The 12,500-nt window shown below is 48.0% G+C and overlaps 1 protein-coding gene across 1 annotated transcript in view; it reads right to left on the bottom strand.

Annotated features, from left to right (window-relative positions):
* galnt12 (UDP-N-acetyl-alpha-D-galactosamine:polypeptide N-acetylgalactosaminyltransferase 12) overlaps positions 1-12,500 on the bottom strand; it is a 52,554-nt gene that overhangs the window by 11,881 nt on the left and 28,173 nt on the right. Inside the window, exons 7-8 of the mRNA XM_063185966.1 lie at positions 1,484-1,615; positions 1,112-1,225 (exon numbers count right to left, since the gene is read on the bottom strand). Coding sequence (XP_063042036.1) covers positions 1,112-1,225; positions 1,484-1,615 — 246 coding nt within the window. The remainder of the gene's footprint in view (positions 1-1,111; positions 1,226-1,483; positions 1,616-12,500) is intronic.

Raw genomic sequence — 12,500 nt, 5'->3', positions numbered from 1 at the left:
GTGCCCTACCGTTTGGCCACGGCAGGGCTGCGCTTAACCTTTTCAGATCAAGACCCAGGACTTAGTCGTCTGAGTCCACTCCGGACCATAAGATATGAACACTGGAAGCCTTTTGCCGTGGCCCAACCCTGGGTGCCGCCGGTGTCCTATGTTTTTCATAGATCTTTTATTTTTTATTTAATTTATGTTTCATTTGATGAATTCAAAACTTAATCTTTTTCATATGTTCGGTAGTTTTCCAACAACATGATAGCAGAATAGAATGCAGGGCCCTGCCGTGGCCAACCGGTAGGGCACTCGCCTGCCATGCGGCTCACTCGGGTTCAATTCCCGACCCGGGTTCTTTGCCTCTCTCTCCCAGTTCGCTTCCTGTCCACCTCTCATACTGTCCTATCAAACAAAGTCAAAAAAGACCCCAAAAAAGAGAATAGAATGCAGAGTTTGTATTTAGAATGTAGGAAAAAGAGAATATCCTGAGTAAGATGCCTCAGCAGGTGTTCGAGCAAGTGTTGGAACTCAAGCGCCAGGTCCAGTTCCTGCTTCCCTCTATCGCTTCAAACCTTTTCCATCAACTTTTAGTGAAATATCTTTCACTAATCCACCTCTGGCAAGCAAACTACATTCATGCGGCAAAGTTGGAAGTGGAACTGCTTTCACGTGTGTCACAAGTACTTATTAATGCACAATGTTCATAGATTTACAGTACATATTTGATGAAAAAAGACTGTATGTGCTAGGAATGCAAATGATCGATTAATTAATTAATGATTAGTTGATAGCCTTATCGATCGACTTACGATTAATTGATAAGCGCCGTTTTCCCCCGAAATCTCAATATTTCTCGAAGAAAAACCTACTAAATCTGAAAAATTTAATTAAAAAATGAGATAAAATATCACATTTAAATTAATTCTATTTCAACTCTTTAATCCATAGATAATTTAAATATTCCCACTATTCACACCACTCTTCACACACACTCTTCACATGCCCGTTTCACCTGGGTCTCTTGTCAGTTGAATTGTCGATTAATTGTGATTAATGTTACGATGTTACGATTAATCGATTAATCGCTTGCATCCCTAGTCTGGACGAGGTATTGAAGGCCTACCTGGTTCTGTCCCATGCCGTGGCAGGGGTAGAGGATGATGCGGTGGCCCGCCACGTTATGGTCGTCAGGGGGGTTGTAGTCGAAACAGTAGTTGGCCATCCCCTGGTTCTTCAGCTGGAGAGTAAGAACAGTAGAAGAGATTATGCAGCTATGGTATACTGTATCTACTGTATAGGCCTATACATCTGTCTGTATATATACGTATACAGCGCCCGGGTTTGCCAACCCCTCCCCATCTCTCTCCCCATTCGCTTCCTGTCACCACCTTCACCTTCACCACCTTCACCACCTATCATAAATAAAGTTAAAAAAGGACAAAACAATTTTTTGTTTAATACATTTTCAAAAACACATTCTGTGATGCTTCCTCACCATTCCGAAGAATCCCGGCCTGTCCTCCGGGACGTGGATGTCGGGGTAGATGTTCTCCAGGTACCACTTGAAGTCCTTACAGCCCAGCTGCTTGCGAAGCTTACGCCTGTCCGTTACGTCCCCATACGCCTCCTAGAATCAGACAAGATAATGACAGACCATTAAATTACATTACATTACACTTAGCTGACACTCTCATTTATTCAAAGCGACTTACTATTATTTTTCAGGGTATTGGTTACCCTGAAGGCGGAGGTAACAATACGCATAACGTCATGACAGCACAGCATTGACAAAGGACACTCCAGGATTCTGTCACATCCCCATAGGTCCTCTGGACACAGACAACCCATCAACCAATGAAGTGTCAGAACAATATCTAATCGGCCAATGAAATGCGCACTGAATCAATCGGCAAAGGCCATCACAGCACTACACGACAGTGCACAAGCAAAAGAAAGGATTCCGTCTCTTCCCCAAAGGGAAAGACATAGACAAGATACCAACCAGACAGTGACATGACATGAATTACATCTTCCAGCCAATGACACGTCAGAACTACACTACACTGACAAAGGATATGCTTGGATTCAGACACTTCCCTGAAGGCCTCCTGAAACAGACTAGACACCCACCAGCCAATGACATGGCTTAGAATTTCATCCACCAGCCCTGCCGTGGCCAAACGGTAGGGCACTCGTTTACCATGCGGCTGACCCGGGTTCGCTTCCCGGTCCGGGTCCTTTGCCGACCCTTCCCCGTCTCTCTCTCCCCACTCACTCGCCACCTTCACTGTCCTATCATGAATAAGGTTAGAAAAAAGACAAAAAAAACCCAAACAACAGGAGTTACATCCACCTGCCAAGTTCCTGACAGCACTACACTATACTGACAGAATACCACCACATCCCAATGTGCCAACTAGACACACACAAAACATCAGCCAGCTAATGAGCGTCCAATGACGTGACAGATCTGCATAAAACTGACCAATAACTATGTCTAACAGCCAATCACTTGACAGAACTACATTTCCCAGCCAATGACATGACAGCACTACACAACACTGACAAAAGCTAAGACCAGGCTCCCTCTTCTTTACCCGACGACCTTGTCAGAGCAGAAGCCAGGAGAACAGAGGAGCAATAACCTGCCAAACTCATTAGCGAGCGGTAATTGCGTTAAGCGATATTGCGGAGGACGCCAAAAAGCAATTCAGCAGCCGGTGCCGGAAAAGTAGAGGACAATAGCCAGGCAGCGATATGCTAATCTAATGACAGATGAATATGCTGGCCCGCTATTTAGCCGTTGACCTCGCCAAATGAACACGTCCGTCCACACAAAAGAGGCCGGCGCCGGCACCGCCGTCAGTCAGTCATTCGGCCAGTCTGTCAGTCGGCTGGCCCGGTCAGTCAGTTTTTTGGCGGCCAAACAAAAGGACGCAATTGACGGAGGTGTTGGCAGGGACGCTAGGAGGTCAGTCATTCTCATTCTTCCTCTCATGATCGTTCATTAACAGCAAAAGGTGTGTTCTTTGTGGCCAGATTGGTTTCATGTGTGATTGACTTGTCCTGCTCCCCTTTCTCGGGAGGGTAAATGACATGGATACCCTTGGAGTCCAAAAACCAGACAAAGAGGTCTGTCTGCTGACAGAGAGGTCTCTCTGCTGAAAGCTCTCTTCAACCAATGTACAGATATCTTTTTATATCCTTTGAATTTAGGAGAGCAAGCATTGCCTTAAAAGGTAAATGTTCTTCCTCAGACTCTGTCTTTGTGTTTCGATCATTTTGTTTTGCACCCTTCCAGATTAATGCACAGGTATAATGGACAATATGCCAGCTCTTTGACCTTTAACTGGATGTCATGCAGTCACATTAAAATACCTTTGGTTTTGGCAAACATCCTTACCACAAACCTGCGTTATGTCACTGTGGCTATGTTCTTGAAACAGGAGCTGCTATCACACGGTCCTGTGGGCTTGTCACCTCAAGGAGGTAAACCACAGCTGCTGTCACTCTATAAACAAATCACACACACACACACACACACACACACACACACACACACACACACACACACACACACACACACACACACACACACACACACACACACACACACACACACACACACACACACACACACACACACACACACACTAGCACCCACACACACCAGCACAGACATACACACAAGCAGGAGTTCTAGAGAGTTTCCAGATTTTGCATTTTTGACATAATTTGAAAACAAATATACAAACATTGAAGGGTAAACAGCAAGGCTCATGACCATGTTTATATCTCAGCGAGGGACTGCCTTGTTTAAATTGGCCGTGAGATGTGGATGGGGAGGTACACAGACACAGACAAAAAACAGATACACACACACAAATGCACTCACACACAAACATTCATACAGTCACACACACAGTCGAGTCACACACACACGCACACACACAGACACACACACACACACACACACACACACACACAAACACACACACACACACGCACACACACAGACACACAGACACACACACACAGCCCCCCTCCACCAACACACCCATACACATGGGGGCATTACTGATGAGCTAGAGCCCACAGGGGTCTGCTCCAGATGTGTGGGGGATGTTTGTGTGCGACATCTGGTGAAAATAACACCACCACAGCAGCACCCTGAAACAGGGTTGCCAGAGAAAGAAATGCTCAAAAAACCCGCCTAAAAGCACTAAATCCCGCTCAATATGATTTAATTTCTATTTATTTCTATGACCATAAATAGGCAGAAAAACCCGCCCAAGTGACTTTTTTTTTTACCCGCACACGGCCATCCTAAGAAGCCCAATTAGGCGGGAAACCGCCCAATCTGGCAACACTGCCCTGAAAGGGGATCATGCCTGCCTGGATGCCCAAGAGAAGAGATTGCTGCTTACAGGGCTGGCCTGGGGGAGAAAAAGGCCCCGGGCACTTTTGGCTTAAAGGGCCCCCTCGCAAGTAGCGGTGCAGAACTAACTCAGAGGTGGGCCCTGCACCCTCCTGGGCCCCTTTTTTCAGAAATGTAAAAAAAAAACAAAAATGATAAATAATATATATTTTTTACATTTCTGAAAATAGGGGCCCATAAGCATGCAGGGCCCACCGGGAAATACCCGGTATGCCAGATGGCCAGGGGCCCACATGAGGGTGCGGGGCCCACCGGGAAATACCCGGTATGCCAGATGGCCAGGGGCCCATGAGCGTGCAGGGCCCACCGGGAAATACCCGGTATGCCAGATGGCCAGGGGCCCACATGAGGGTGCGGGGCCCACCGGGAAATACCCGGTATGCCAGATGGCCAGTGCAGCCCTGGCTGCCTGGACGCCTGGACGCCTGGACCAGGAGGGAAGATGGATGATGGCAAGAGCTTGCAGAGTGCCCCCTAATTGGTCGTTTCGAGGCTTTTGCAGAAAGACAGGAGGGTGTGTTGTTGTTGGATGTGTGCGTGTTGATGTATATGTATTTATGCGCACGCTCGCTCGCGTGTGTGTGTGTGTGTGTGTGTGTGTGTGTGTGTGTGTGTGTGTGTGTGTGTGTGTGTGTGTGTGTGTGTGTGTGTGTGTGTGTGTGTGTGTGTGTGTGTGTGCATGTGTGTGGAGGGACTGGGATGATGTGTCTCAGTGTCTGCTTTTTATGGGATCCAACACCTTTACAGAAATCATGCAGCACTTAGGCAAAGAAGAAAAATAACTTTAAAGGGACACTGTGTGAGATTTTTAGTTTATTTCCAGAATTCATGCTGCCCATTCACTAATGTTACCTTTTTAATGAATACTTACCACCAGCATCAAATTCTAAGCATTCATTATAACTGAAAATGGGGATCTTCTCCATGGTCCGCCATTTTGAATTTCCAAAAATAGACATTTTTAACTGCAAAAATGACTGTACTTAGACCACACTAGAAAATATTTGTTTATTACTTAGTAAACTTTCATGTTAAGATCAAATTTGGCAATAGGCAGCCCAGTTTCAATGAGCAGCATAGTTGCAGTACCTTTTTAGACCATTTCCTACACAGTGTCCCTTTAAGGGCTTTCGCCAGGTGGTACGTAGGTTAACTTCAAGTCCCTACTGAATAGAAAGGCACAAAAAAATACACACAAACAGGAACGCATGCACACTCAGATGTGAACACAACACACACACACACACACACGCACACACGCACGCACACACGCACGCACGCACGCACGGCCACGCACACCCCTTAGCAAAGGCAGAATGTTTTACAAAAGGTTGACCTCTGACTTTAAAAAAATCATTTACATTTAAAGAGAGCAATTAAGGGTCTCTCATGCTTATCACCAGGCAAAAGCCAGCTTAAAACAAAATGTGTGATAGGACGCAAATTAATACATACATACACATCAATGCTCTCACAATCACAGGGTAAACGATGAATGGTTCAATTACTGCTTCACACGCACACGCACACACACATACATGCACACACAGAGACACACACAGACAGACACACACACACATTCACACACACACACACACACACACACACACACACACACACAGACAGACACACACACACACACACACATTCACACACACACAGACAGACACACACACACACTCACACACAGAGACACACATAGACAGACACACACACACATTCACACACACACACATGCACACACAGAGACACACACAGACAGACAGACACACACACACACACACATTCACACACACACACAGACACACACTCTCACAAACACACACAGCCACTGCACCTGACAAGAGGCTCTCAGGTGTGACAGGGCAAGGGAGATCTCTTAGCACCTTCACCCTATGCAGACAGTAACACACACACGCACACGCACACGCACACACACTCTCTCGCCCAAGGAGGAGTGTTCTAAGACACACACACACACACACACACACACACACACACACACACACACACACACACACACACACACACACACACACACACACACACACACGCACACACACACACACACTGAAGAGAGGGGGGTCAGCCCAGGTCAGGCTCAGGTCAGCCCAGTTCAGGCTCAGGTGTATCTATCTATTAGGGCAGGAGAGCTCTTGAGGTGTGAATTATACATCAGAAGGACCCATGGGAGAGACCCAGAGAGGAGGAGGTGAAGAGAGGAGGAGGGGAGGTGAAGAGAGGAGAGGAGAGAAGAGGTGAGGATGGGAGAGGAGAGGGGAGGTGAGGAGGAGGGGAGGTGAAGAGAGGAGGAGGGGAGGTGAGGAGAGGAGGAGGGGGGTGAGGAGAGGAGAGGAGAGGTGAGGAGGGGAGGAGAGCAGGTGAAGAGAGGAGGAGGGGAGGTGAGGAGAGGAGGAGAGGAGAGGAGGTGAAGAGAGGAGGAGGGGAGGTGAAGAGAGGAGGAGGTGAGGAGAGGAGGAGGAGGGGAGGTGAAGAGAGGAGGAGGGGAGATGAGGAGAGGAGGGGAGGTGAAGAGAGGAGGAGGGGAGGTGAGGAGAGGAGAGAAGAGGAGAGGGGAGGAGGACGTGAAGAGAGGAGGAGGGGAGGTGAAGAGAGGAGGAGGAGAGGAGAGGAGAGGAGAGGAGATGAGGAGGGGAGGTGAAGAGAGGAGGAATAGAGGAGAGGAGAGGAGGAGAGAGGAGAGGAGATGGGAGAGAGGAGGGAGGAGAGTAGAGTAGAGTAGAGTAGAGTAGAGGGGAGGAGAGGAGAGGAAAGGAGAGCAGAGGAGAGGAGAGGAGAGGAGAGGAGAGGAGAGTGGAGGTGAGGAGAGGAGAGGAGGTGAAGAGAGGAGGAGGTGAGGAGAGGAGAGGAGAGGAGAGGAGGGGAGGTGAAGAGAGGAGAGGAGAGGAGAGGGGAGGTGAGGAGGAGGAGATGAGAGGAGAGGAGGAGGAGAGGAGAGGAGAGGAGAGGAGGGGAGGAGAGGGGAGGTGAGGAGAGAAGAGGAGAGGGGAGGTGAGGAGAGGTGAGTAGAGGAGAGGAGAGGAGAGGAGGAGGGGAGGTGAGGAGAGGAGAGGAGAGGAGAGGAGGGGAGGTGAGGAGAAGAGAGGAGGAGAGGAGAGGAGAGGAGAGGAGGGGAGGTGAGGAGAGGAGAGGAGAGGAGAGGAGAGGAGAGGAAAGGGGAGGAGAGGGGAGGTGAGGAGGAGGAGATGAGAGGAGAGGAGGAGGAGAGGAGAGGAGAGGAGAGGAGGGGGAGAGGAGGAGAGGAGAGGGGAGGAGAGGAGAGGTGAGGAGGAGGAGATGAGAGGAGAGGAGGAGGAGAGGAGAGGAGAGGAGAGGCGAGGAGAGGAGAGGAGGTAGAAGAGGAATAGAAGCAGCAGGAGGAGGACGATGATAAGGAGGACAAGGAGAGGAAGGGGGAGCTGTTGAGACGTAAATAACACATCAGTACTCTGTGGAGATCCCATTCCAGAGGAGAGGCAGGGGTGGGGGAAGAGTGAAAGAAGATAATCAGAAGGAGGAGGAAGAGGAGGAGATAGAGGAGGAAGATGAGAGAAGGATTAGGCAGCAGGGGGAGGATGAAGGGGAGGAAAAGGAAAAGGAGAGGAGGATTGGGGAGGAGGTGGAGGACAAGAGGAAAGGGTGCAGGAAATAACACAACAGTCAGCCATAAGACTCTCTCTCTCCGAGAGAGCAGGAGAGGAGAGAGGGCAGGAGGCGGAGGATGAGGGGAAAGGAGGAAAAGAAGGGTGAAGGGAAAGAGGAAGTACTTTGTGGAAGAAAGGAAAGGAGGTCACTTGCGCTCTAGCTTTCTTGGTGCTCAGAGTCTGGGACTGTATTCAGTTTGGATCAAGCTGGTCCACTTCAAAGTAGACTGTCACACCAGTCACTGTGAGCACACAAAAAAGTAGGCTTGATCTAAATGTGTCACTTATGTAAAGTAATCGAAGACATACATGAGACAAAATGTTAAAATACCACCAAAACACAGAAATTTTATGACATTTGAGGGCCCCATGTTTATATTTCGCCTAGGGCCCCAACATGTCTAGATCCGCCCCTGGTCACAACAGCCAAAAGAAACTTGTGGGGATTTCATCATGCTTGACTTCCTGTGTATGCAGCAATGTGCATGTGGCACTGTGGCCTAATGCATCTTGCAAAATGTCAATACCATGCATTGCCCTTGCCAGTTTAATGCCCTGTAAGGATGTATTTATTGGCTCCGACAAAGAGTGAGCATTGCTCTTCCAACATAAATTCCCATGATTGTCAATGCAACCACACATGCTGACAGTGAACTCCACAGACAGTTCAAGTCCAATTCGCAGCTGTATCAAACCCGCTCTTAAATACACAGGCTATGTTGCCATTTAATCCGGCCCACAGAGCCTTACCAGAAAGGCAACCTCTAAAATTCAAAGTGATACTATTGCCAAACATTCGTAGTCCCTTAAAGGTCCACTGTGCAGGAAATTGTCAAAAAAGGTACTGCAACTATGCTGATCATTGAAACTGGGTTGCCTATAGCCAAATTTGATCTTTTCATGAAAGTTTACTAAGTAATAAACTTGCCCTCCAGTGGCACGCTGTAATAGTCATGGAATACAATACAATACATATACAATGGCATAACACAGGGCCTTTAGTAATGCACTATGACTTGGTCATTGTTATTCTGGTAACAGCAAATGTATAAAGCAGTGCCTTGACGAGTAAAAATGGCTCATGGTTTCATAATCTATTGCTGAATTACCGGTACTCTATAGGACTTAAATAGACAACAAATTATGCCAGCACATATTATTTGTTATCAGTGATGCAGGCAAGTTGCCTGCGATATCTGGCCCTGAAGTCAATAATCAAAACCCAAAGTGGCCCTTCCTGGCCCAAAATAATTCCCCAATCCGAGTGAGGAAGTGGTGTGCAATGCATGCTGTCACAGGGAGAGACCGTACTGCATGGACAGGGCAGAGCGTGAGAACTGAGGAAGGAGGATGAGTAAGACTGGGTGAGGCAAGCAGAGGAAGGGAACAGCCATGGAAAAACAGAAGGACACTGCTTAGACTGGCAGCTCTAGTCAGGGTGTATGGCAGTGTTTCCCAACCTTTTTTGTGTTGCGTACCCCCTAAGCCTCTTAGTTGTGCCATGAGTACCCCCTAATTAATTTTCTATATCATTTTCTCTGTCATGATGTGGCTGCTCTATACATTTGTTATAATAATAACACTTTTCCAAGTACCCCCTGCAGTGTGCTCGCGTACCCCTAGTGGTACACGTACCCCTGGTTGGGAAACACTGGTGTATGGGATCAGTGTGTTTGTGAGTGCATTCGTGCATGCGTAAGTGTGTGTGACACTTACAGACTAACGTCAGAGATGGTCGCTTCTTAGATACCATCTCTGCTACCGTGTCCTAAGTGAGTAGAGTGTGTGTGTGTGTGTGTGTGTGTGTGTGTGTGTGTGTGTGTGTGTGTGTGTGTGTGTGTGTGTGTGCGTGTGTGTGCATGCATGTGTGTGTGTGTCACTGGGTATAGTGGCTGTGGCATGCCCTGAGAAGGGTGTGAGTGGGTAAAGTAGAGGGTGTGAGAGGGTGTGTGTGTGTGTGTGTGTGTGTGTGTGTGTGTGTGTGTGTGTGTGTGTGTGTGTGTGTGTGTGTGTGTGTGTGTGTGTGTGTGTGTCATCCGAGCTGTGTCATGACAGTCTCTGCCTACAGCTCCAGCAGCAGGGTAAATAAGACACCCTGTTCAAGGGCAGCAAGCAGCCATTCATACCACTGTGTAATGCCTACTGAGTACTCTGAACTACTGTAGTCCTGTTGGAACATAGTCAATATTAAACCATTTTCATGTTGCAAGTTGATTAAACTCATCTCAATGTATGTTTCAATGTTGTACCACTTTTTGTACAGAGTGTAATCACGACAAATGGGGGCATTGTCATGCAAACTGTAAAGTCATTTTGAAAACCATTTTACAATATAATTTCAATTGTGTATGATTTTATTGAAACTATGATTTTCGGCTAAAAACGCCGTTGAGGTCCCATGAAATCGGGGGAAGTGACGTCACTTTCAATCTCTATGGGGGGCGTTGATAAGGATACAGCTGAGAGGGGGTGGTGCTTAGTTGCTACTATGGTGGCATTAGTTCATTTTATTTTTTAGTACTAAGGGGGTCGTTGGGAGGCTTATGATGAGGTCAAGGGGGGTGTTTGTTCAAATAAAGGTTGAGAACCACCAGGGTGCGATTTGTAGGGGGTGGGGGGGATTGTCCCCTCTTCTGGTTTTGATATCACCACTTTTTATACAGGATTTTAATCACAGTTTAATGTAACTCCACTGATACTGCTCGAAATCTGAAACATATCCCCCCTTCTGGTTTTCCGACAAATCGCACCCTGAACCACTGATCCACAGCATGTACATTATATGGACACCACAGAGCCAAGATGGCATACTTCAATCACCTTCTCCCTGTAGCCTTGATCCCTTTCTTCACCCCACGTCACCCTTCACATTTTTCTCTCTCCCCTCTTATCCCATTCCCTACATCTATCTCTTTATCGGTCTGTTTGCGTCTATTCTTTGTTTCATCTCCTCTCTCGGTAATCTCACACCACTGATACGACGTGTGTCACCTTGAGTACAGCGACACTGTACATCAAGCAGCACAGAGAGCGCATTCAGGCCTACTGAGAACCGTGCTGGAGCCCGTTCCCGCACCTAATCGCGAACCGACTGTCGTGTTCACGCCACAGATGTTTGCGTTCGCGAACCAGAATATTGGTTCGCAATGCGAACCGCAAAATACTAGGTTTTTCTCTGCGAACCGTGACGACAGCGTGGTCGTCAGGTTCATCCGGGTAACACAGTCACGTGTGGAAAAAGTTCAGAGCCCGGTATGAACACTGGCGGTTCGCAGACAAACACTTTAGTGCCGAACGTAACAGGTGCGAGCACCGACACCGGCTCCGTTCTGGTCGGCCTGAAAGCCATAAGAGAGAGAAAGGCACTCAGTCAGTCAGAGAACTCCACAGTAGAGTGACACCAAAACCCAGAGGCGACTCTAGGTGTAGCTGGGGGGCCCCAAGCGAAATGTCCAAAGGAGTGAACATTTGAAAGAAATTTGACACTACTGTAGCAAAGTGTGAACTGTTAATTCGCCATCCAGGGGTTTGGGGGACCCAAGCTGCTGCCTGCCTTGCCTGCTTCCTTTACATTAGTGTTTCTCAACACTAAAGCCCCCCAGGCGGTGTTGGGGAGCCCTAGGGGGCCGTTGAGAAGGACACAACTGAGTGGGGGCGGTGCTTAGTCACCATTGGGGGGGCATTAGTCTATTTTATTTTTCAATACTAAGGAGGCATTGGCAGGCTTATGATGAGGCCAGGGGGGCGTTGGGATGCATATGAGGAGGTCAAGGGGGCATTTGTTCAAAAAAGAGAACCACTGCTTCACATTAACCTCATCCTCATCCCAGGTAAAAGGAGGAAAGAGACAACAGGCAAAAGAGAAAGTGTGTGTGTGTGTGTGTGTGTGTGTGTGTGTGTGTGTGTGTGTGTGTGTGTGTGTGTGTGTGTGTGTGTGTGTGTGTGTGTGTGTGTGTGTGTGTGTGTGTGTGTGTGTGTGTGTCTGTCTGTCTTGGTGTCTTAAAACACTCCTCCTTGGGTGAGTGAGAGAGAGAGCAGTTGAGTGGGGAAAGCAGCGAAAGAGAGTTAACATTTTAATCAGCTTTAGCCATTGTGCATGCCAAAATACTAGACAAAATTCAGATACCTCCTCAGTTGGCGAGTTATTGTACACACCAGCCAACCAACAAACAAGCACTGGTGAAAGTGTAGCCTTGTTGGTGGAGGACAAAGATACATGGAAGACACGTGTAATGTTGTAAACTGCATTACCGCAGAGATACACCAGCGGCGACGCGACTCAAGCGACAGAGTGTAGCAGCAAGAGATACGAGAGACTGAGGAGACTAGAGTATGTCCGTACAGGCGGAAGGCAAAGCATTCAAGCATTCCCATTGGCTGTGGTTACTGACCTCTATACAGTCATTGGCTGTCGCGGCTTGTCGCCGAAC

This window comes from Engraulis encrasicolus, chromosome 20, assembly GCF_034702125.1.
Source record: "Engraulis encrasicolus isolate BLACKSEA-1 chromosome 20, IST_EnEncr_1.0, whole genome shotgun sequence".
Taxonomy (NCBI): Eukaryota; Metazoa; Chordata; class Actinopteri; order Clupeiformes; family Engraulidae; genus Engraulis; species Engraulis encrasicolus.
The sequence above is the reverse complement of the archived record's forward strand: the minus strand, read 5'-3'. Positions and strand labels throughout refer to the sequence as shown.